Below are 25,854 nucleotides of genomic sequence, written 5' to 3' on the forward strand. Positions count from 1 at the left end.
CACGGTTTCCCATCACCTTTTTTTTTTTTTTTTTTAACCTAAGTGTCTCATGAACATGCTGTCCATGTCTGATGTGTGACTGAAGGTGGCATAGGAATTTGGAATGTATTGGTTCCATGTTTTAGCATTCACCATTTCCGCATTGTTTTGCTTTCGGCTCCCCACCCGTGCATAGCCATGGGTACCTCGCTAGTGGTCTAATATAATGATCGGAGGGCTCTTATAATTCTGTTATATGCATGAAATGTCATATGCATATTATATTAAAGTCATATGCATGAAATGGTGTATTCATGTATTATGTGTGTCCATATTTGGATACATGGAAAAAGTAGCCTAACAATTCTATAAAACTTAAATTTTTAAGCAGTGTAGCCGTTTCATTATCTGGCTACGTTTTCCTTCCATCCGTCCATCAAAAACGAAGAACCTTTCCAACCCACCGTGTTTAACTCTAAAGGGTTCTAAAGTGCAATTCTAAAGAGAGCTACAGAGTAATTCTAATGGGTTTGTAAAGAGTAATTCTTAGGGGTTATAAAGGGTAATTTTAATACGCGTCGTTCGTTTCTAGACTTTGCCTATTTTATATTTAAAATGTCAAACTGAACCGCTTCCTTCAGACATGGGTGCGATTTTTTTTTTCTTTCAAGAAATAGGATGATCTTGACAAATAATTCCCAGAATTCCACCAAATCCCAGTGAGCATGAAGTGACTAAAACCACACAACCCATGCAAATCAATTAAAACTTCAATTTTAATATTTTAAGGATTTCCTGAAAACGTTAAGAAAAGCAATATCAAGAGTCCATAATTTAGACGGCTCGATAGAATCATTTTATCCGTTGCTGACATGTGCCCATCTTAATAACAGTCAGCCCCATCTCCTTGAAGTTTCTCCGCAGAGGCAAGAATATCCTGGAGAAGAGCCACTGCAGCATCAGTTGCCTCCATTTCAGGTGGCAATTCCAACGTTTCCAGAACGGCTTGCAGGCTGCAGGAAATGGCTTTTGGTTTAGCCTGTCCATGTCTATCATGTTGTGCAATCTGTGCAATATTACAGATGTTCTCTCCACATGCTTCTGCATCAAGATCTTCTATACCCTTTAAATTGGAGTTTTGAAATGCCATATTGCTCTCTGGTTTGTTTGAATTGTCAAAAATTGTGTTCCTGAAAGTTTCTCCGACAGAAATAGTATTTCTACCGTTTACACTGCAATGGGAATTCATCTTAACATTCTCTTTTACCGACAGAACAAATTCTTCTGTTGAACTTTTTCCTGCAGCCATTTCCATCGTTTCTACTTTCTCTATTTCTTTTATGGAACGATTTCGAGTGGAAATTGTCGAGTTCATGCTTGTGTGCTTGTGGGACAATGTAATCTCTTTCAAACTTGATAGAACTTCTTGTGCCTTGCGAGCCACTAGCCGGTCACAGTCATGCAAAGCAACCAGCAGCACTTTAACTGCAATCTCTCCACAATTGCTGCCATCTATTTTCAGTGACAACGTCGCTACTAGTTCCCAGAATGCCACCATGCAAATTTTGACCTCCCAGTCGTGGTCACACATTGCACGTTGTAACTCGGCACCGACGGCGTTATCATCTGCAGAAGCCAAGAGGAGAAGCTGTGATTGAAGAGATGGATGTTTCTGGAGCCAGTCAGTGAGCAGTGCAGCGACAGCTCGTCGGGGGAAGCATTCGATGTCTTTGATGAGAAGGTGCAGCAGGTTTTCCAAGATGTCATCCTATGTTTACGGCAGGGCAAAGCATATGGATGGGAACGGTATAAAGGAGCATTAGGAACTAGTGCATAACCTGTGGATGAATCAATTTGACAATTCCAAATAAAACGAATGATTTTAATGGCAATCCGTTCTCACCATATTGAAAAAGATGTAAATCATGTATGCCATAAATTGGCAATCAAGACTCCAGTCATATACCTATTACCAAATAAGGACCAAAATCCATTCTTAGTATTGTCATTTGATCTAATTTAAATATCTCAACACATGCAGCTGTCAGGTAATACGCCAGGAAACGGTTATTACTATGCTCGACCCAAAAGGAATTTGCAGTTAGGCCAGACACAATGTTCTATTCCTATATAAGAAACATAAGATGTGAAATAAAAGTAAATTTTTTTTTTTTTAAATACTGAGAATTACAGGTACTACACCTTATCATTATCAACATTTACTTTCCATCCCTGCATTTATATACAATGCATTATTAAGCAGTAATTGCAAATTCACTAAATGTAACAGTTATTTCTGCAAAGGAAGCCATGCTTTACTCACAATTTGCCGAAATATGATGTGTATTCCGCAACCAATGAATTGCCCACTAATATGTAAAACATTTAGGGCCGAATTTACGAAAGTCGATTCGCGAGTGTCTTGCTAACACACACCTAACCCTCATATGCTGACAAAAAACATCGTTGTACATGCACAGCTAATCGTCTGTCGAAATAGCAATTTACACTTCAGTAACTTGTGAAGTAGCAAAAATAGCAAATCACATGTGATTCGGATTTGATCGTGAATTGGATAATCACTCTTCAGCGATTGGTGACTAACTTTGAACGGGTGATCATCGCACACAACAACAACAACAGCATGCATTTTAAGGCCATGTTCCCTGCTAGAGCGGGGGTTAGCCTTGCGGTCCCCATGACAATCTTCTCCATTTTGCCCTATTTTCTGCATCTCTCCTTGTTAACCCCCTTGCCCGCATTTCTTCTTCCACCATCTTTAGCCAAGTCTTTCTCGGTCTTCCCCGTCCTCTACTTCCTTCTACATTAACTTCCATCACTCTTCTCAACCAGTCACTTTCATCCTTCCTCAATACATGACCAAACCATCTCAACCTGTTCCTCTTCACAGCATCAATCACAGGCAATATTCCCATCATCTTTCGCAATTCATCATTTGTCTTCCTCTCTCTCAACGATACTCCGCACATCCATCGAACCATTCGCATTTCCACCCTTTCCAGCCTTCGTTGCTGCTCTACGTTCATTACCCATGTCTCGCTCCCATAAATCATAACACTTCTCACACATGCAGCATACACCTTTCCCTTCAGCTTCAGCGACACTCTCCTCCTCATCAGCACGCCACTCAGTTCCCGAAACTTCTTCCATGCACATCTCACTCGAGCAACCGTTGCCGAGTCTGATCCACCTTCTCCATTCAGCATGTCTCCGAGGTAGCAAAATGTTTTCACACCTTCCAGCTTCACGCCGTCTCCAAGATCCAACTCAACATTTCCTCCATCTGCAGCTCCCTCTGTCATCGCACAATTAACATAAATTTGGCCTCACTTGTTTGATGGTAAATCATGGACTGCTTCCTACACAAAAATGTGGGGAGATTGACAGGAGTTGCATTTGCTGTCCAATGGTGCTTTTTAATAAATAAATAAATGCAAGAGTTTGACGATCAGATGAAGTCATTTGTTTTTGAAATTATTAGTTTGTTTTTCTTTACCATTCAGGATGCAAATGAGGTATCATTAGCATAGGCATTATCATTAGCAGGAATCATTAACAGCAATAGTAATGCTACATTTAATTGGAGCAATCCAGAAAAGCCATACATTTGTGAGTGAGAGCTGATTCTGTAGATAGGCCCAGGCACGAGGCAGATAGGCAAGGTGGCTGAGGGTTTTGACTGCACTTGCTCTTACGTAGGCTTCGGGGTCAGCCAAGAGCTGCCAGGTACGTTTAGCCAGGTCATGATGCACGCACCAATCTCCCACACCTGGCACTGTTGTGACAGGTTTTGGGGAAAGAAAAAAAAGCTTGTAATTGGCTATGACAACACAAATTAACTAGAGCTTTCATAGAACACCATACCCCACACAGTCTTGACAAAAAGGACATGGGAAGGGTCTTTTCAACTCTTGCTTTGCATTTCCAAGCACAATCAATATTCCCACAAGCCGCAATTTTGTATGAATGTCGATATTCTCCCGCTGGAGACTGGAGAGGGCAGGAAATATGATTCGTCGAGATGGCGTAATATATATATATACACAAAGAATTAAGTTAAGCACCCCTACACAACGAATTAAGGTAAGCACCCCCTAATATATATTCTTTGTGTATATGTATACATTGGCATATATTCTAAGGTATGTGAGATCAAATAATGATTGGTATGACATTAGCAATTATCCATTGATGAAATGCAGATACACAGGGTCTATGAGACGTAGGGTTGAGTCAGTGATCCGATCACGTGGGTCCTACACACGTTATTGACGCAAAGATCGCTAGAGGTCTTCTCAGAACAATGACTGTACGTTAGAAAACATAAACGTCATCCACACTGTCCGTGATGGACCTATAGCTCCATACTTAAATTGAGGTGCAAATATGCCTAAAATTCCCAAAAAATTTCACCTTAAATTATTCAGAATAAAATATTGAAAACGGCATGATTGTTATGTTTTTATGTGACCATAATATCACTTCTCCAGAAAATATAGCAATATCATGGGTATATTACACTGTTTTGACGACAACAAACTTGTAATGTGCGAGGTTGTAAAAAAACGGGGGGGGTGCTTAACTTAATTCTTTGTGTATATATATTTTTGAATACTGAATCGAGGCTCGTGAAAGAGCTAACATTTATTTCACAAACAAATCAAGCAGACAAACAAGATATATAAAAAGAGGGAGCGGAAGACAAGATGGGGAGAGAAGGGGAAGCACACAAACACAACATTTGAGAGCAGGGAGATGTGTGGGAGGGAGAGGGCTTGGGGGGAAGAGGCGTGGGAAGGGGGTGGGGGGTGGGAGAAGTATAAAACACAAGGACACCAAGGACTTCCAGGACAGAAGTTGGTATTTCAAAAAAGTGGATTTGGGGTGAAATTAGTGGGGGTAGAAAAGATCAAGGTTTTGGATGGGGGAAGATAAGAGATGGTGGTGAACAGCTGTTTTAAAGACCTGGAGGGTGGAGTGGGATTGAAGAGAGTGAAGGAGTTTGTTTCAGAGGCGGGAGAAAAGAGGAATGAAGGAGTGAAGGTGAGTCTTGATTTTGGCAGTTTAACCATAAGAGGGTTGCAGGCAGATCTTGTGCGACCTGTAGGAATATTTGGGGGACAGAGCCCAGAGAGAGCTGGGGGGGCAAGGCCAGAGAGGAGTCGGTAGAAGATGGAAAGACCACCAACCTGCCTGCGGTGAGTGAGTGAAAGGCCCTTGGAGTTAGCTTCATCGTGGTGTTCCAGTATATAATTAAATTAAAATAAAATAAATTGTATTTTAAAGGTCGTATGAAAAAATGAATTCTGGATGTTTACCGCTGTTGACACTATCTTATACACCATGTTATTTAACACGTTACATTAGTTATTCATGCTTGTTGTTTGTGTCATTTACGACGTAGCTAAAAACAGTAAGTTTCCTGTTTGGAATGATTTTCAATGATGTTTGACTGCCAGACAGGCAGACAGACTAAAACAATCACCTTACTCATCTGTGCGCATGCGCACTTTGGATGAGATTCCATACAATTTGCCAAATTCAGAGCCAAAGTACGAAACTGCAGGTTTGTTTTCCGATTCATGTTCGACAGTGCTCAAAATACAACATTCAAATGAAATTAAATTGTTCCTCAATCATGAACTGATGTCTGCAGACAGACAGATAAAGTGGATAAATTGCTTCACCCGACTTTTTTGCTTCGCATGTGGGGTAATAAATGTGGCAACAGATTTCAGTTGCTTCTTAGGACTTTGGGGAAACGGTGCAGAACTTATGTAATGTACCGTTTGTAGTCGTACAACGTGAGCAATTTTGTTTGTTGATCTGGAGAAAGCATTCGATAGGGTTCCACACGAAGTAGTGACATGGGCATTGAGGAAGTTAGGAGTGGAGGAAAGGTTGATCAGAGTAGTGATGGTAATGTACGAAAGAGCACGCACAGCTGTAAGGACGAAGGACGGGAACAGTGGTGAGTTTGAGGTGAAGGTGGGAGTGCATCAGGGGTCGGTACTAAGTCCACTACTATTTGTAGCTGTGATGGAGGTGCTGGCTCGGAACGTAAAGGAGGGTTTACCGTGGGAGTTGTTGTATGCAGATGATCTGGTGTTGATTGCGGAAAGTATGGATGGACTGAAGGAGAAGATGAACACGTGGAAGGAATGTATGGAGACAAAAGGTCTGAAGGTGAATATCGGAAAAAACGAAGGTGATGGCAAGTGGTAAAGCATGTGGTGAGGTGGAAAGAACTGGGAAGTGGCCCTGTGCTGTGTGCAGGAAGGGTGTCGGAGTGAACTCCATTCAATGTACAATGTGCGCTGAGTGGGTTCATCAAAAATGTAGTGGTCTGAGAGGGTCATTAACCAGTGTGGCAGCTACATTCAAATGTAAGGTGTGCACAAAGGGAGCTGCAGATGGAGGAAATGTTGAGTTGGATCTTGGAGACGGCGTGAAGCTAGAAGGTGTCAAAACATTTTGTTACCTCGCACACATGTTGAATGGAGAAGGTGGGTCAGACTCGGCAACTGTTGCTAGAGTGAGATATGCATGGAAGAGGTTTCGGGAACTGAGTGGCATGCCGATGAGGAGGGGAGTGTCGTTGAAGCTGAAGGGAAAGGTGTATGCTGCATGTGTGAGAAGTGTTATGATTTATGGGAGCGAGACATGGGTAATGAACGTAGAGCAGCAATGAAGGCTGGAAAGGGTGGAAATGTGAATGGTTCGGTGGATGTGTGGAGTATCGTTGAGAGAGAGGAAGACAAATGATGAATTGCGAAAGATGATGGGAATAGAGCCTGTGATTGATGCTGTGAAGAGAAACAGGTTGAGATTGTTTGGTCGTGTGTTGACGAAGGATGAAAATGACTGGTTGAGAAGAGTGATGGAAATGAATGTAGAAGGAAGTAGATGACTGGGAAGACCGAGAAAGACTTGGCTAAAGATGGTCGAAGAAGAAATGCGGGCAAGGGGGTTAACAAGGGGAGATGCAGAAAATAGGGCAAAATGAAGAACATTGTCATGGGGACCACAAGGCTAACCCCTGCTCTAGCAGGGAAAATGGCATTAAAATGCCTGTTGTTGTGTTGTTGTTGTAATTGCAGGGGATAGTCCTGTATTTGGTAGAAAGCTGTATCGAGTAATGATTTGACCAGTGATATGTAGTGTGAGTGGTCAGATTTTTCTATATTTATGTACTGAGCTATTCTGCACAAATAACTACAACCACCAAACTGTTAGAAAGCACATCCTGCCAAACAGGCTTCCCACCTTATCAAACCCACAATTTTCTCCCTCTTCCCACAACCCTCTCCCTCCTTCCCCCTCCACTCTCCATCTTCTGCCTCCAACCTCCACCTCCTTCAGACTTCCACCTCTCCTCTCCACCATTAGGCCTATAACTTTTCGACCAATTCCACTTCACCCTGCTTGGACAGCCGAAGCCCCCATACAAGTCATACTACAATATGCAAATTATCCGCATGAAAAACATATATCATGGAAGTGGGTGAATTAACCTGTCCATAATGACAAATCCTTTGCTAGTATGCATCAAGTAATAGTTAAAGCCCAGCTATATATGCAGCAATCATACATTACAATGCTTGACCTTGAACCAACTCAGGCCCATGCCCCCGACCTCCACTGCCGCCTTCGCTTCAGCCCCTTGAACCACCAACCCCCATTCAGCCCCTTCCCAGAGCGTACATCCCGGAGCGGATCCATAAGCACAGGTGGGTGCAATAGCTGCCCAGGTCCTGCGTGTATCAGGTAAGTAAGGGATTTGAATCATGTACAAACCATGTATAAAAATAGGGGCATCAGGACTACAGGACATCAGGACATCAGGCATAGGGACTACCCCCTGGGTGCTCACCTGGTAGAATAAAGCAAAATACTACACCGACTAAAGGTATTTTAAACAGCATCATGGTATTTTAAGCCAATTTCAATGTTTGCTAGAAAAACTATTTTTGGGGGCAACCACCCTTCCCCACCTGCTCCCCCGCCCCCATAAACTCCCCTAGACCCTGTTTTTCTAAAGCCATGAACAAGCATTATTGCATCATGGGTGATGAAGGTTGTGATCACGTTTCACCAAAATTGTTTCTGTAGTTTTGGAGAAGAAAGCAAATACCTATTTTAGGGGGTCTGATTTTTTAATGCCCTGAACAAACTTGAGTTGCAACATACCAAATATCACTTTAGCCAAGTTTGGTCACAATCCCATCAGCAGTTTCGGAGAAGAAGTTGCAAGTGTTTACGGACTGACGGATTGACGGATCGCATAAGCTCCCCAGAACTACTTTCCAGGTGGGCTAAAAAGAGGGCCATACCGTTTTAATAACTGCCCGTGAGGGGAGGGGTGGCAACTACCTGATGGTGGGGCAGTGTCATCTGTTGTAGGGACAACACAACTACAACACAACATGCATTTTAAGGCCATTTTCCCTGCTAGAGCGGGGGTTAGCCTGCAGTTGTAGGGACAACAGATGGATGCAAAAAGGATGGGAGGAAACCTGCAAGTAAGAGTGCTGGGTTGGGTTGGGTTAATGGAAGTAGAAAAGATTGCGGGTTGATGTAGGGGATGACATGACATGTTGGTGTACTGCCAACTTGAAGTCTTGGAGAGAAGACTGATTGAACAACAAACTGGAGAAAAGAGGAACAAAACAGTTGAGGTGTGAAATAAGCCTCGATTTATTTGGAGTTTAACGAGGAGGGGTTACTTGGAATATTGTGTACATCCTGGAGGAGCTGTGGATGGCCTTTAATGGGCATTGATCTGTGGATTTAAAAAAACAGTACGTCACTTTTTTCCCTCAACCTCCCCCTTTTCTTGGAGTTAGCTTTGAGAGCAATTATGCGACTGTCGTTCCACCCCTTCAGTCTCCCAGAAGTGTTTTTTTTTGAAAACCTGGGTATTTTAATTAACTTTAGTTCTGGGGTTATTGACAACATTTAAAACTTCCAGGATTATGGTAATAAATTCTGGTTCTCGGGAGAGGGTCGTTACTTTGACTTAGAGCAGAACGATCCCATCTGATTTGTAGTATATGGGTCTTTTCACCACAATGTAGATAATGCTTTTGACACAGAATCCTGTGAATTTACACAAACCCAACGGACTCACCACAAACTGTTGTGACAAGGCTTCCGAGGAACTCGAGAACTGAATCGCGTACCTCCCAGCGGGGATCACACAAGCGCAGGTGCAGCAGCTTCCCTAGACCTGCACATATCAGGCACATAGTGGATTTGAATTGTGTATAAACCATGTCTTTAAAAAAGCATGAAAGCACCTGGAGCACACTCGCAAACAAATTACAATAAACAACTTGCTTTCGATAACCGTTTTAAACCACCTTTTTGCCAATGAAAGAAAAAGTAGTTGTGAAACAAGTTGTTGCTCACTTCACCACGCTGTAAGCAACAAATGCATTTTGACTTATTATGGTGGATCTTTGTTACCAGAACAATACATCAAGTGTGTGTGAAATGCACGTTGGGGTTAAGTTCAGATCTATGAAAAACACAGACTGCATAAAGCACTAAAGCAGTGTCAGCTGCTATAATGTTAATCGCAGGATTGGCCACCATACATGGTTTTAGTAACCTTTTATTAGCATATTGCCAGCCCACCCCCCGGGGAAAGGAATCAATCCACGGACGTGTTTCTGGCTCCCAGGCTGTCATCTCTGTTGAGAAATGCCTTTTGAAAGAAAAGAAAAAACTGATAAAGCGAGGCACATATACTGTCCCAAGACCAAAGTACACGGTCAAACAACGCTTGTCAAAAACAACTACGTGCGCCGTGGCCCTAGGGTCAAAGCTCATGATGGTCATACAAAAACACATCCTAGCCCACAGGACCAAAATGCATGATCATACAATAAACATTTCATTTTTGGGGCCCACTGTCTCACCAGCACGAACATGAAGTGGTTCAACTGTGTAATGGGTACCTACGCAGGGTGGATGTGTGACAGTCATCTCTTTCTGGTCACTACCCTTGCAGCAAGTGCAGGTTTGGTACAGGTATTCATGGTCACAACTCAGCTTTCACAAAGTCAGGGCCACAACAGAGTTAGTGAGAGGGAGAGGGAGAGGGAGAGGGAGAGGGAGAGGGAGAGGGAGAGGGAGAGGGAGAGGGAGAGGGAGAGGGAGAGGGAGAGGGAGAGGGAGAGGGAGAGGGAGAGGGAGAGGGAGAGGGAGAGGGAGAGGGAGAGGGAGAGGGAGAGGGAGAGAGAGAGAGAGAGAGAGAGAGAGAGAGAGAGAGAGAGAGAGAGAGAGAGAGAGAGAGACAAGAGGGAAAGGGCTGGCAATGGGAACCGATCGGCTCTCTGACCGTGATTGCGCTGCCCTGACAAATCCAGGCAGCAGGGAAGAATGCGGAAGATTTGGCCCACGACTTGCGTTGGGGGTACAACCACCGTGAAGAGGCGTCCCCGACAGTTGTTGATATAGTTGTGTGTTTATATATACACTGACTTATACATGTACGTGTACAGCTAACACTAGAGTGGTTCTTTGAAATAGGCCAAGAATGTAACCAACCATTGCCTTGCTCTTCATTGAAGATGGAATGATCGGCAAAGCTCAGCCACTGTAGCAGGGAACGAAAGAGCTTACCTAACACCTACACACACACACACACACACACACACACACACACACACACACACACACACACACACACACACACACACACACACCGGAATTAGGAGCCTATTATGAGAAATGTTTGGGAAGTGGAAGCAGATAAAGCTAAATGGTTTAAAGATTAAGAAATGCAGATCATTCTTTGCAGGGTTTGACGTCAAATTCTTCGTGATCGTTTTACAATGCCAACAACAAGTTGGTAGTTTTACAAAGTAAATTGAATTTCCTGGAGATTTGTTTTCGAAAACTTTTGCATGGATGGAATATTTATCAGTTTTGGGTGGGGTTAAGGTACATAAAAAGAAAGCAAAAAAAGGGAATTTTAAAGTGGAAGTTGCAACCACATTCAAAAGTATTTGAAGATGTTGTAATTAAAGCATGAACATGAGAAATGTGGTGCATGTTTAAACATACAAACGCGTCTTGAAGTGGGGTTTTTAAGCAGCACAGCAACACGGACACAGCTTCTTCAACCGTATCCTTGTGCTCTGCAAGTTCTACAACACAGAAGTGCACGAACAATCAGAAATGCTAAGTTTGTTTGCTTTCTATTTTTCATTTTCACTTGGTAATTAACGATAATCATGAAGTAAACTGAGCAAGCCACTTTAATTCAAATTCCACAACCATGATGGACATCCCAAAAATAAATTGTTTTTATTTATATATATATATATATATATATATATATATATATATATATATATATATATATATATATATATATATATATATATATATATATATATATATATATATATATATATACATATATGTATGTATATATATATATATGTATATATATATATATATATATATATTGTTACAGATACGACTTTGATGGTATGGTGGGCCGAGCGGGATGGCCGCCGTATCCATACAAGTTACCCCGATTGCACCCGGGGTTGACTAATCGCGCTATGCTAGACCAATGAAGGAAAAAGAAGACACCCGGCTGGGTTATAATGACACAATACGACACCAGGGGTTCAGTTCTCAAGACCTCCGGAGGAGGTTATATTAAGGCGGAAGGTTAGATTACAGGGACAAGAGGGAAACATAGGAAGGTGGGCACTTAGACACAACCTTATATTATTCCCGACAGACCACAGAGAAACAGGACAAAAACTGACTCACACGGGGATTGATGGCTAGGAAAGCGCAGATAGCGATGGCTCAAGGTGCACTCTTGGCTCAAAGCAGGGTACACGGTTCGGTCCAGAGATGCGGGGAGGTCTCGTCGCAGCGCTCAGAGGTGACGTTCTTTCTCAGGCCTCTCCAAACTCAGGCGCATCTGTTTCAGCGCTCGCAGGTCCGTCTTTCTCCAGCTGGGGGCGAATCTGACGTCACGTCCGGCAAGCGGCTGCGTATATCCGGCGGGGAGTGACACGCCCTCGGCTCGTTAGCTCCGCCCAGATGGAATCGGTCCGCCCTTCTTATTGGGTGCGTGGGGGGGTTACTGGCTCCGCCCCTGACGAGGAGCTGACAGCCAGCCCCTTCGGGGTAACCCCGTGGAGCGCATGGTCTGGAGCTAATCGAGCCGGTGTGAGGACGCATCCTCCCCCGCTCCGCCGCCATCTCCTCTGTTGTTGTTGTAATTGTTGTTGTTTGGGGAAGAAGATGGGAGGAGGTATGGGAAAGGTCCTAAACTCACTACTGATGCCATATAATCACATTCTGGTGCAACGAAGAGTCATAATTAATGGAGACGAGGCCTTAACTGACATAGAATAAGAATAACTAGGAAGATGTCCGAAAGTTGTCTACGTGTGGTGCGGTGGACCTGGGCACGACATTTAATGGGGGAATAAGGGGAAGGTCGGCTCTACTGATTGTTATTTACATGCAATGGGACTAGGGAATGGGGGATCGGGGAAAGTTGGGGAGTATTGGAGAAAATAGGGGAATATTTACAAGCGGATATGGAGGCCAAATTCCATATTCGCAACATTGCACCCTTCTCTACCCTCGGGGCGTCCCGACCCGATAAATTTTTACCTACTTTAGTGTGGCACGCAATGTAGTTCCCTCTACTATTAACTCTACCCTGAGTGCGACAGTTTTACAGATATTCACAAATGAGTAAATATGTCCCCCTGCGACGTTGCACCCTTCTCCTCACAGAAACACACCCACAGGATAACCGAATCCGGAAAGAATTCGCAAACTAAACATACAGCCGGTAGGGAGCATTATTTACAAGACTATGCTGCTATTTACACTACGATCCAGGACCTGTTTTTGGAGGAACACATGCAGATGTTATGCATAGAGAGAGCGCGCTTGCCAACATCGATACACCAACCCACGAGTGCTCTGTGGCCGACGGCCTTTAATAACGTGCAGAGCACCCCGTCCCAGCATCAAAAGCACCGCCCCACCACCAATCGGTGCAGTCACCATTGTTCATTGGAATAAAAATAAATTCGACAACCCCTAACCCTGCAGGTGTCTCTTGCTCTTCTTGTGGTGCACTTGGTGTTAGTTAACAGTGGTTCACCTTTATGGCATAGGTGCCACGTTGACCCATAGGTCCATCCCCGGGTGGTGCTTGGCCGCAAACGAACTGCGGTCCATTGTGGGTGGCCACAAACATTGCGGTCCATATGGTGTATCGATCCCGGCAGCAAACAGCGAAAGTGCAGGCCCACAACTGCGCAGCCAGCACCTCTCTTTCCTCTCTCTCTACCCCAAAGCCAGATCCTCGGAGGTGGGAGACAAAAGAAGCAACAAGTGAGTAAGGTGGTAAGGGCGCAAAAGTGCACGCAATATAAGGTAATGCACACTGGGGGCACATGGGAACCAGGTGAGACAGGTACGTTCCTATCGTACGCCCCCCCCCCCCACCAGGTAACCTACATGGCCCCTCCCTTACCCCTTACTGTATCCACAAAACACAACACTACCCATAAACATCTACTTTACAAATCGACAAACATCCCTACTGTCTTCCCCGTTCCTCCCATAAACCAAATTCGTCTTCTCTCCCTCCTAACCAATCAAATTTGCCATTTTCAACTCTCATCAAAATTTGCCATCTCCAACTCAACATCATAATTTGCCATTACCAATTCATCATCAGTCCCTCCTAGGGAGGGAGAGATGGAATCACCCCAATGTCTCATCCACGTCGTGATGCGTCTCACAAATCCACACAGCGATTCATCTCCTGCAACAAAACAAAGAAAACACAGGTGTGGAGTCATCATCATCACCACAGGTAAGTGGCTGCGTATGGTGCGACAGGTTCATCAATCCTAACTATCTCCTAAATGACTTTAACAACTTTACACTACCCGGGGTCTCTCTCCGGCCAAACCATTGGCCCTCTTACACTATGGGTTCTAAAAACCAATTCCCATTGGCCAAACTGTGGTGCTCTTCAATTTGGGGTCTCACTCCCCCGATTCATCTCCCGGTGCCCTCGCACAATTTCTGGGCTGCGGCGTGTACCTCTCCCAGTGGGTCTACCCACCTGCACACCTCCACCACTGCAGTTGCCTCCGAGCTTACCTGCTCCTTACCCTAACCTAACTACCTGGGGAAGGCCCTCTGGCACTCTCCCCACTCGGTGCCCTCTCTGGCACTGGGCTACCCGGGTCCGTCCTCCGGATCCTCGGGCCCCATCCACAACTCTACCGGCTCCCAGAGCCCACCTGCGGCCTCACCTGGCCGACATCCTCACAGTGGTGGAGTGCTCAACCAACTACACACACTAACAGGCTACACGCCCAGCCATTTCCACAACACTAATGCACCCATTCACAACACCATTCTGCAACCGCACCACAGATGCCAATATCCAACCACAATTTACCTGCACCCTCTACCTAACACTTACACTACCCGCCCCGGGTATCCGTGATGGGGGTCCACTCTTCCCCCATCCACACCTTCGCACCATGCACACCACTCCGTACCACTTACTCCAACTCTCTCCACACACCTGTACCTGCACACCTGTGCTCTCACACCTGGTGCCACCGGCACCCTTCTCTCCCCAAGCGCATTCGCGCTGATCCACAACACTCACTACTCATACACTACTCCACACACCTGTCCAGTTGCACACCTGTGCAATCACACCTGTTCAATCCTCACACACACAGCATCATCTCAGCTAACTACTCCCTTCTGAAACTTGCGCTTCCCAGTCGTCCCTTTAAACTATTGCGCTCCCACGTCATTATAATCCACACTAATCTACCTGCGTCCCCACTACAGGTATCAGTCACTAACTAAACTTAACGTTACCTAATGTCATCTTCTCTAGATCCCTATCAATATAACCTAACCCACCCGGGCTAGTTTTCACTGCCATACACCCCATAAGCTATTGCTCCTTTGCCCCCCCACATGGGAAGGATGGTGGATTTGCCATCCCACCACATCGGGGGTCTCTCACTACCAATTTTGCACATCAAATTTCAACAAATCAAAAATTTGCCAATCACTACCCATCATCTGCCAATCACTACTGCCAATCCCTTGCCAATTCCTTGCCAATCATCAAATTTTGTTTTTCTCTAATTTTGGGTCCAAAACACTAACCTCATCACCCAGTCTACTCACTACTACCTCTCGGTGCGCCAATCCCTGTCCAAAGCCCGGCTTCGTAAAGCCAAGCAATGGATGCTGGTTGTTTTGTGCCAGCGGGTGGATGCGTCCGGCATTCGGTGCAGGGACGGGGGCTTACCCGTGCCGAGATCCCACACACCACCTCGGCGTGGAGCCATCCAATGCCCCGATCTCGACCTGCCGGCACGTCTCACCAAAAAGTGGTCGCCATGACAACCCTTTCTATCGGGCTGCCAGCTCCGCCTAGTGGAGCCTGGACGCGGCCGTTCAAAGCGAGGCCCAGCACGCACCGAGGGCCCGATTCGGCTATAAGTCGTTCTAAACTCGACCCCGTCTAACGTCGATGCTTCACCTGCATGCTTACATCCCGCAGCCCGTTCCTTGCTCACACATCCAGCTGTGCCCATGCTCCTCGTACCCTTCCTTACACACCCAGGTACCCTCATTCCACTCACAGCCTTGGTCACACACCTGACCACCGAACACTTTGGCACACATTCGTTGGTAGCACACCTCACCAAAACACCTCTTCGCGCCCCCTCCTCTGTCACCTCCTCTGTGACAATCACAGGTGTGCTCTCATTCGCACACCCAACCACCTGCCTCACCACCAACTCCAGCGTGCATTCCCACTCACGCTCTACCATTCCAGGTGTGCATCCTTCCATCCCAGGTGTACATCCTCGCTCACCTGTCACAACTAACTCACGCTCCTTGTCACTCTCACTACTTTCACCTCCATTCTTGACAGCGCACTCACCCTTACTCTTGACAGCGCAGTCTTTCCCCATGCACCTGTCCGTCACACACCTTTCTCGCGCACACTCTCCCGTTACACCCTCTGTAACACTCACCACAGGTGGACACTCTTCCTTACTTCTGACAGCGCACTCTTTCCTCATGCACCTGTCCGTCACACACCTTCCTCGCGCACACTCTCCCGTTACACCCTCTGTAACACTCACCACAGGTGGACACTCTTCCTTACTTCTGACAGCGCACTCTTTCCTCATGCACCTGTCCGTCACACACCTTCCTCGCGCACACTCTCCCGTTACACCCTCTGTAACACTCACCACAGGTGGACACTCTTCCTTACTTCTGACAGCGCACTCTTTCCTCATGCACCTGTCCGTCACACACCTTTCTCGCGCACACTCCTGCGCACACTCTCCCGTCACACCCTCTGTAACACTCACCACACCACGCTTCCATGTGCTCCCTCGCACACGCGCTACGACCGACTCACTCTCGCCAGCACACTCACTCCTTGGCACGCACTTTTTCCTCACACACCCCAGAGTCGGACTTTCTCGCTCACCTCCTTTTTCGCACACCAGACCTGTCGCACACTTCACCAACGGCCTCTCACGAACACCCGGGTCCATCTCGACCCCCAAGCTTCTTAAATCCCCTGGCGCATCATACGCACGACCATATTGGTCACCACTTACACCGGGTCCTCTTCCTCTTCGCTTCTCCTCCATCACCTGCGAATCCCTCATCCGGTTAATGAGCACATCATCACGATCCAAACACAGACTTTGGACCAATTCTTTTATCTCCTCTTTTATCTCTTTCTTATCCCCTCTCCGTCGCTTCTTAATTTCGCTCATCCCTTCTTCCACTTCTTCTAATTTGTGCTTCACCTCTTTTATTCCCCGGTACGTCTCCTCAAGCTCGTCCTCCAAGGCTACCTTGACCGTTTCCATGTGCGTCCTCACCTGCCGGTCCTTCGTCTCCATTACCTCTACCACCTCGTCCAACCTCGTTGTCAGTCCCTCACGTACCATCTGACATTCCCTCTTCGTCGCTATCAAGTCGTCTTTTAGTTCTTTCTGTGTCACTTTTAACCCTCCTAATACCGCAGTGTTCCTTTGAACCTGCTCCACTAACTCCGTCTGTCCCACCGTCAGCTGCTCCACCTCCTGCGTCAGGTCCTCTATGCCCCCTTGTAACTTTACAGTCCCCTTTCTCACCTCCTTTTCCATGTGCTCCTCACAGTGCCTCACCTCCTCGCGCACTCCTCCGACCTCCTCACTCACTCCTCTTCTGATCTCCTCTCCCATCACTTGCATCTCCTGCCCAGATGCCACCCTCATCTGCTCCATTTCCTCCCTGTGAGCATCCAGTTTGGTTTCTACCCCCATTCTGACCCCCTCTATCTGCTGCTCCATTTGTTTAACTTCCCTTTCCGCTTGGTCCCTCATGTCCCTCAATTTGCCTTCCATACTGTTTTCTAACCCCTCTAACCCATTTTTCACTCCCTCTATCTGATTCTCCTGGGCAGCCATTCTATTTTCTACCCCCATTAACCCATTTTTCACTTCTTTTATCCCGTTGTCTAACCCCTCAAAATTATTGTCTATCTTCCCAAATTTCTTGTCTAACTCCTCAAAATTATTGTCTAACCCCTCACTGGTACCCCTCGCTTCGTCCCTCATTACCCCCATTTGCTCACTCTGAGCCCTCGCTTCGTCCCTCATTACCCCCAATTGCTCACTCTGAGCATCCATCCGGTTCCCCATTTGTTCCCTATCAGCCCTCATTCCCATCATTATTCTGCTTTCCATTTCTTCATTATTCTTGTCCATAAGGGCCTTCATTTGCATAAAAAACAAATTCCAATCCACCGGGGGCGCTGCCACGGTCGCTGGCGCGGTGATCAGCGAGGCGCCATTTTGCGCGCCCGCTTCTTCGTGCGTGACGGCGCTATTTTGCGAACCTGCCGCCCTCACTGCTTCGCTCTCCTCCTGTCCCTCATTTTGGTCCTGGATCGACCCTGCTTCACTCTCCCCTACCGGACCCCAGCTGTCTTGATCCGCCATAGCGCGACTTGCAAAATTCGAGTTTCGTAAAACAAATACAAATTTCGGCCGCTCCAAATTTTGACCAAATTTTTTTTTTTCCTCTATTCGTTTTTTTTTTTCAAAATTTGGTCGGGCCTCGAATCTCACTCCCGACACCAATTGTTACAGATACGACTTTGATGGTATGGTGGGCCGAGCGGGATGGCCGCCGTATCCGTACAAGTTACCCCGATTGCACCCGGGGTTGACTAATCGCGCTATGCTAGACCAATGAAGGAAAAAGAAGACACCCGGCTGGGTTATAATGACACAATACGACACCAGGGGTTCAGTTCTCAAGACCTCCGGAGGAGGTTATATTAAGGCGGAAGGTTAGATTACAGGGACAAGAGGGAAACATAGGAAGGTGGGCACTTAGACACAACCTTATATTATTCCCGACAGACCACAGAGAAACAGGACAAAAACTGACTCACACGGGGATTGATGGCTAGGAAAGCGCAGATAGCGATGGCTCAAGGTGCACTCTTGGCTCAAAGCAGGGTACACGGTTCGGTCCAGAGATGCGGGGAGGTCTCGTCGCAGCGCTCAGAGGTGACGTTCTTTCTCAGGCCTCTCCAAACTCAGGCGCATCTGTTTCAGCGCTCGCAGGTCCGTCTTTCTCCAGCTGGGGGCGAATCTGACGTCACGTCCGGCAAGCGGCTGCGTATATCCGGCGGGGAGTGACACGCCCTCGGCTCGTTAGCTCCGCCCAGATGGAATCGGTCCGCCCTTCTTATTGGGTGCGTGGGGGGGTTACTGGCTCCGCCCCTGACGAGGAGCTGACAGCCAGCCCCTTCGGGGTAACCCCGTGGAGCGCATGGTCTGGAGCTAATCGAGCCGGTGTGAGGACGCATCCTCCCCCGCTCCGCCGCCATCTCCTCTGTTGTTGTTGTAATTGTTGTTGTTTGGGGAAGAAGATGGGAGGAGGTATGGGAAAGGTCCTAAACTCACTACTGATGCCATATAATCACATTCTGGTGCAACGAAGAGTCATAATTAATGGAGACGAGGCCTTAACTGACATAGAATAAGAATAACTAGGAAGATGTCCGAAAGTTGTCTACGTGTGGTGCGGTGGACCTGGGCACGACATTTAATGGGGGAATAAGGGGAAGGTCGGCTCTACTGATTGTTATTTACATGCAATGGGACTAGGGAATGGGGGATCGGGGAAAGTTGGGGAGTATTGGAGAAAATAGGGGAATATTTACAAGCGGATATGGAGGCCAAATTCCATATTCGCAACAATATGTATATATATGTATATATATATATATATATATATATATATGTATATATATGTATATATATATATATATATATATATATATATATATATATATATATATGTATATATATATATATATATATATATATATATATATATATGTATATATATATATATATATATATGTATATATATATATATATATATATATATATATATATATATATATATATATATGTGCAGGGCTACAATACTGGGTACATTAAGTGTTACATCTGAGTGGAAAAATAAAGTTTCAGGAAACTAAGTATGCTGCATTAGGTTGTTCTGTATATAGTGGAGTATCCGAGTTTGAAGCATCAGACCTGCTACATGCTTAGTTTTCACCAAAATGAAAACGAGAGTGCACTTTGCACGCTGGATTCGTGCATAGCGCAGCACCGGAGGACACGGACACGAAAACAAGTTCTGACATCATCCGTAAACGGGTGGTCGTCTGCCAGCGAGTGACTGCTTTTCTATCACATCAAACGGGACCCGCGTTCCACATAATCAAGTTGAGCGATGCGGGTTTCTTTTCACTTTTGCTGGGATGTGATTCGTGCATAACGGGGCGGACACGAAAGAAAATACCACAAGATTATCGGGAAAAAAATTAACTTTCTGATTGATCGATTGAATAAGCATCAAGGGAATTCTTCTGAAGGTATTTCTTAACCTCCACACCGAGTTCATTTCACAAGTCCTTCGTGATTTGAAAATGAAGCTGACATCACAATTATTGTGAATTTGGTGGGCACAAACACACCGAGTTCATTTGACGAGTCCTTCGTGATTTGAAAATGAAACTGACATCACAATTATTGTGAATTTGGTGGACACCAAGTGTTATGCACGAATCACTTATTTTACCACGCATTGCACATCTCAAGGATTTTTAGAAAATGTAAAAAACAACACCAGGAGACATACTAGACAAACATTCCATTAAATTACAATTTTAATCATCAATGCATATTTTTATTTAAAGACAATGAAATAAAAATTGACACAGTGAGAATGTAACATTTTATTCCGAAAATATGCCATTTTTGTCTTGTTTACTCAACCATCGCAAATCTAAGTGCATGATATAATGTGAAAATCAGGTATTTGCAGGTCCTCAAGACTATTTGCTACAACATAAAACCATAGGTGTCTTTTCATTCAGTTAATTTTTTTAAATTGAGGGCATTTTATTTAATCTGTGTAAAAGTGTACCCAGTATTGTAACCAAGCATATATAATTATATATATATATATATATGCATGCCATCTTTATCATTTTTCTCTATTTTCATTTTTCTACCTCTCTCTCTCTCTCTCTGTGGCTTTTTTGTTCCTTATGCACAGCCAGACTTGGGGTACAAATACAACTTTGTGTGGGGTAACATAGGCTATGTTGTTTGGGGTAACATAGGTGGATGTGGCAGGGGGTATTTAAATTGACTTCTTTACCTGAAGCAACGAGGTAAAAGTATTCATTGCACGGGTAAGTTTGTCCTTCCCTTCTCGCCCACCCCCCCCCCCCCCCAAAACCGAGGGGACTATAAAACCCCCCCTCCCCACCCCCAAGATGTGTGTGTGTGTATATATATATATATATAATATATATATATATATATATATATATATATATATATATATATATAATATATATATATTATATATATATATATATATATATATATCTATATATCTATATATCTATATATATATATATATATATATATATATATATATATATATATATATATATATATATATATATATATATATATATATATATATATATGTATACATACATATATATCTATCTATAATTCCAGTAATCTCTGTGTGTGTGTGTGTATGTGTGTGTGTATGTGTGTGTGTCTGTGTGTTTGTCTGTGACCGCTGTTTCTCGACAACCACGGGTCCGATATACTTGAAACTTGCCAGGTATATTGCTGGGGACCTGAGGATGTGCCTTTTCAAGGTTTCATATTAATCGGACAAGTAGTTACCGAGCTATGGCGATTTATTTACCCGTACTCGCAAGCCGTTCGCTTTGGCTTTGCGAATGGACCAAACCATTTCATGTAAATAGAGGGGGGGGGGGGGTTCTACCGTACTCGCAAGCCGTTCGCTTTGGCTTTGCGAATGGACCAAACCATTTCATGTAAATAGAGGGGGGGGGGTTCTGTGGTCGTTACTGCCACGTGGTTTCAAAGTTTTTTTTTGTTGTTGTTGTTTGCACGCATGTTTTTTTGCACCCACGTACGGGCACGCCCTAGTATCTGTGTGTGTAATGTTACCGATAGACTCCTAAACGGAGAGGCTTACGTGCTTGATATTTGGCATAGACATGGCCATTGAGCCTGGGACGAACATGGCCGAACTCAAAATATTTGACGATCCATATTTTTTATTCATATTTACCTCAGCGCATTTCAGCGCACGGAATCAAATCAGAGCAGGTGGGCGCTGATTCGCTCAGAGCGATCACGTGATGACGCTATGACGCTATGAACGCTATGACAAAAAAAATCGCTATGACGCTATGAAACGCTATGAACGCTATGAACGCTATGAACGATATGACGCTATGAAACGCTATGAACGCTATGACGCTATGAACGCTATGAACGATATGACGCTATGACGCTATGAAAAAAAAAATCGCTATGACGCTATGAAACGCTATGAACGCTATGAAAAAAAAAATCAAGGGTAATTATGAAACGCTATGAACGCTATGACGCTATGAAACGCTATGAACGCTATGAAAAAAAAAATCGCTCGCTTTACCAAGGGACTCGCTCTCCCCCCGTTCCGTTCCCCTCCCCTCCCCTTCCCCCTCCCCCTCCCCCTCCCCTCCCCCGCCCGGCAATGCCGGGTACTTCTGCTAGTATGTATGTGTATATATATATATATATATATATATATATATATATATATATATATATATATATATATATATATATATATACACATATACATATATATATATATATATATATATATATATATATATATATATATATATATATATATATATATATATATATATATATATATATACATACATACATACATACATACATACATACATACATACACACACAGTATAACTCTCCCCTCCCTCTCGTTCCCCCTAACCCTCTCCCCCTCCACTCCTGGGAATATCCCCAGGCAATGCTGGATACTTCATCTTCAGATACTTCATAAGTATACGGTTACTGAAGAAGTCTTGTACATCACCCTTTTGCACTGTAATAAGACAATATTGAGTCACAGTTTGGCAGAAGGAGGCTTTATTGATACCCTCTCACATGCCACAACCTCTCATGCTATATATAGATATATATCATGGTTCTGGAAGTAGGTGAGTTGTGTTGTGCAGTGTTCAAGTATATAATTCATTTTAATTAAAGGTCTAAATAGGTTTAAAGTCATATAAATAAATTCCGGTTTTCCACCGTTTTATCCAGTGCCTATTACGTCACCCTACCTAACACATTATGTATATGAGTAATTTGCACCTGTTGTTTGTGGCCTTTATAACATCCTTATAAACAGCAAGTTTCCTGCATTAAATGATGTTCAATTTTATTTGACTGTCAGGCACACAGTCAGCGCAAAAATATTATCTCATTCCTCTGCGCATGTGTGGTCGGGACAAATTCAGAGCCAAGGTACAGTAAAACGGCAAACTAGTCTTCCTATTCACGTTCTGATTCGTGTTCAAAATATAACGTTCAATTTAAATAAGTTGTTCCTTGATCATCAGACAGACACATGAACCAATTACTTAACCCTGCTTTTTGCTTCATGTGTGTGGAGTAAAAATGTCTTATTTGGTAGTTTGGCTCAAAGGATCTTTGGCTTACATCTGAGTGTGTCTAAAACATGTTAAGATGTTTTTCTATACGTGGAAGTCCATCAAGCAATGATGCAAAAAAAGGTAGCATCTTTACAAGATCAGTATTTCACACTTGTACGTTCACCCAATTGCTTGATTATAGCTTCTTTCATTGTAATATACAGTAAAGCATAAATGCATCAATGTGTAATAATCTCCATAGGGAACTTGTACAAAAGTAAAACCTTGTTACCTACCTGTAACATATGGTGTGGCAAGTGCACTGAGGCAATCTGTAGCTGCACATTGCATTCGCATCATGCTCATGGAGCAACCTGCATCTGTTGTGATGGCGTGGTTGAGGAGTTGAGAAACAGCAGTGATGATTGTGCGGAGAGGAGCAGAAGCACTAGAAATACCCTGTTTTTGAAGGAAAAAAAGAAAGATGGATAAGGGAGAGAATCACAAATCTTTTGTTGCTAAGAAGGGCTTTCAATTTTTCGCAATAATTGCGGAGAGAATGTGGCAAAATGCCAATGACCATATATATATATATACATATATATACATACAGTCACGTGAAAAAGTAAGTACACCCCATGTAAAGTTTTGACTTTTTCAACATATTTCAACATACAGCTATTTGACCTTCATTTCAACAATATTGATAGATAAAGGTGATATAATATAACAAACATCATGAAGCATTTACATTTTGTAGTCCATTGTATAATTTAAATAAACATAAATGCAAATTTTGCATGTGGAAAAAGTAAGTACACCCTTGGCTCTAATAGGTGGTATTGCCCCCTTTGGCAGAAACAACCTCAAGTAGGCGTTTCTTATAACTGTCAACCAGTCTCTGACATCGACTGGGAGAAATTTTTGCCCACTCCTCCATGCAGAATTCTTTCAGCTGTGCGATGTTTGAGGGGTTTCTTGCATGCACAGCTCGTTTCAAATCCACCCACAACATCTCGATGGGATTTAGATCCGGGCTTTGACTTGGCCATTCCAGAACCCTCCATTTCTTTCTTTTCAGCCATTCCTTGGTGGATTTACTGGTATGTTTAGGGACATTGTCATGTTGCAAGGTCCACCTTCGGTTGAGCTTCAACATTCCAACAGATGGCCTCACATTATCCTCAAGCACCCACTGGTACAATGAAGAATTCATGGTGGATTCTATGATGGTGAGCTGCCCAGGCCCTGATGCAGCAAAGCTGCCCCAAACCATAATATTTCCACCACCATGCTTTACAGTTGGTATCAGGTTCTTGTGGTCAAATGCTGTCTTTGGTTTTCGCCAAACATGTCTTCTGGTACTGTGGCCAAATAGCTCTACCTTTGACTCATCTGTCCAGAGCACATTGTTCCAGAAGTGCTGGTCTTTGCCTAGGTGTTCATTGGCAAACTTTAGTCTTGCCCTGATGTTCTTTCTGGACAGCAAAGGTTTCCTCCTGGCACACCTCCCATGTAGATCAAATTTGTGCAGCCTCTTTCTAATGGTGGACTCGTGCACTTTGACATCAACAGTGGCAAGAGCTACCTGTAGGTCCCCGTGATGACATTCTGGGGTTCTTAGAGACTTATTTCAGCATCTTGCGGTCTGCTCTCGGGCTGAACTTGCTGGGGCGGCCTGGCCTGAACAAGCTGGCAGTTGTTTGGAATCTTCTCCACTTGTAGATGATCTTCTGGACAGTCGAATGATTGATTTCAAATTGTTTGGAGATCTTTTTAAATCCCTTCCCAGACTCATAGGCATCTATAACCTTCTTTCTGAAGGCATCAGAGAGCTCTTTTGATCTAGGCATGGTGACGCCGCACACTTCAACAACAAAGAGCAAACCAAACTAAATGTCTGAGGTTTAAATAAGACACGTTCCTCCAAGATCCTCTCTAACGATGTTCTAATCATTTGCGCCTGAGCTGGTGCACCTGATTCTAATTTTAGGTATTTTGAAGTAGTGATAAATGTAGGGGTGTAATTACTTTTTCCACATGCAAAATTTGCATTTATGTTTATTTAAATTATACAATGGACTACAAAATGTAAATGTTTCATGATATTTGTTATATTATATCACCTTTATCTATCAATATTGTTGAAATGAAGATCAAATAGCTGTATGTTGAAATATGTTGAAAAAGTCAAAACTTTACATGGGGTGTACTTACTTTTTCACGTGACTGTATATGTATATATATATATATATATATACACACATACATACATACATACATACATACACACACACATGTCCTCCTCGCTTCCACCCCCCCCACCCCCCTCCTTTACAGATTTCTGGCCTTGAAGGCAGACACATCATGTGATCAAAAATGGACGCATTTATTATCCTCTGAAGGTGAGGGAGAATAGATACTTCATCGAAAAGTAACTAAAATTTGGTGAAAACTATGAACTGCTGCAATATTTATCAATGATAGCAATTGAAGTCTCCACAGATTAGGAAACTGAAGCTGTGGAGAGGAGAGCAGTGCCAGTGTTTGTGGAGAGAGCATCATATATGAAGTCATCTGAGTTTGGGGAAGCGGAATTGATGGATGACTACACAGAGAAACAATTTATTGTTATGGAGACGTACACAAAGGGAAATGGAGTCCATAGAGTTGGGGTTGACCTTTGAGGGGCA

General features: G+C 44.1%; 1 protein-coding gene across 1 annotated transcript in view; it reads right to left on the reverse strand.

Annotated features, from left to right (window-relative positions):
* Positions 1–737: 737 nt before the first annotated feature.
* LOC137418150 (integrator complex assembly factor BRAT1-like) overlaps positions 738–25,854 on the reverse strand; it is a 40,127-nt gene continuing 15,010 nt past the window's right edge. Inside the window, exons 6-11 of the mRNA XM_078785281.1 lie at positions 23,458–23,620; positions 11,074–11,156; positions 10,555–10,636; positions 9,131–9,229; positions 3,606–3,775; positions 738–1,747 (exon numbers count right to left, since the gene is read on the reverse strand). Coding sequence (XP_078641407.1) covers positions 863–1,747; positions 3,606–3,775; positions 9,131–9,229; positions 10,555–10,636; positions 11,074–11,156; positions 23,458–23,620 — 1,482 coding nt within the window. The 3' untranslated portion in view covers positions 738–862. The remainder of the gene's footprint in view (positions 1,748–3,605; positions 3,776–9,130; positions 9,230–10,554; positions 10,637–11,073; positions 11,157–23,457; positions 23,621–25,854) is intronic.

Source organism: Myxine glutinosa, chromosome 10 (genome assembly GCF_964187855.1).
Source record: "Myxine glutinosa chromosome 10, kmMyxGlut1.1, whole genome shotgun sequence".
NCBI classification, from domain to species: Eukaryota; Metazoa; Chordata; class Myxini; order Myxiniformes; family Myxinidae; genus Myxine; species Myxine glutinosa.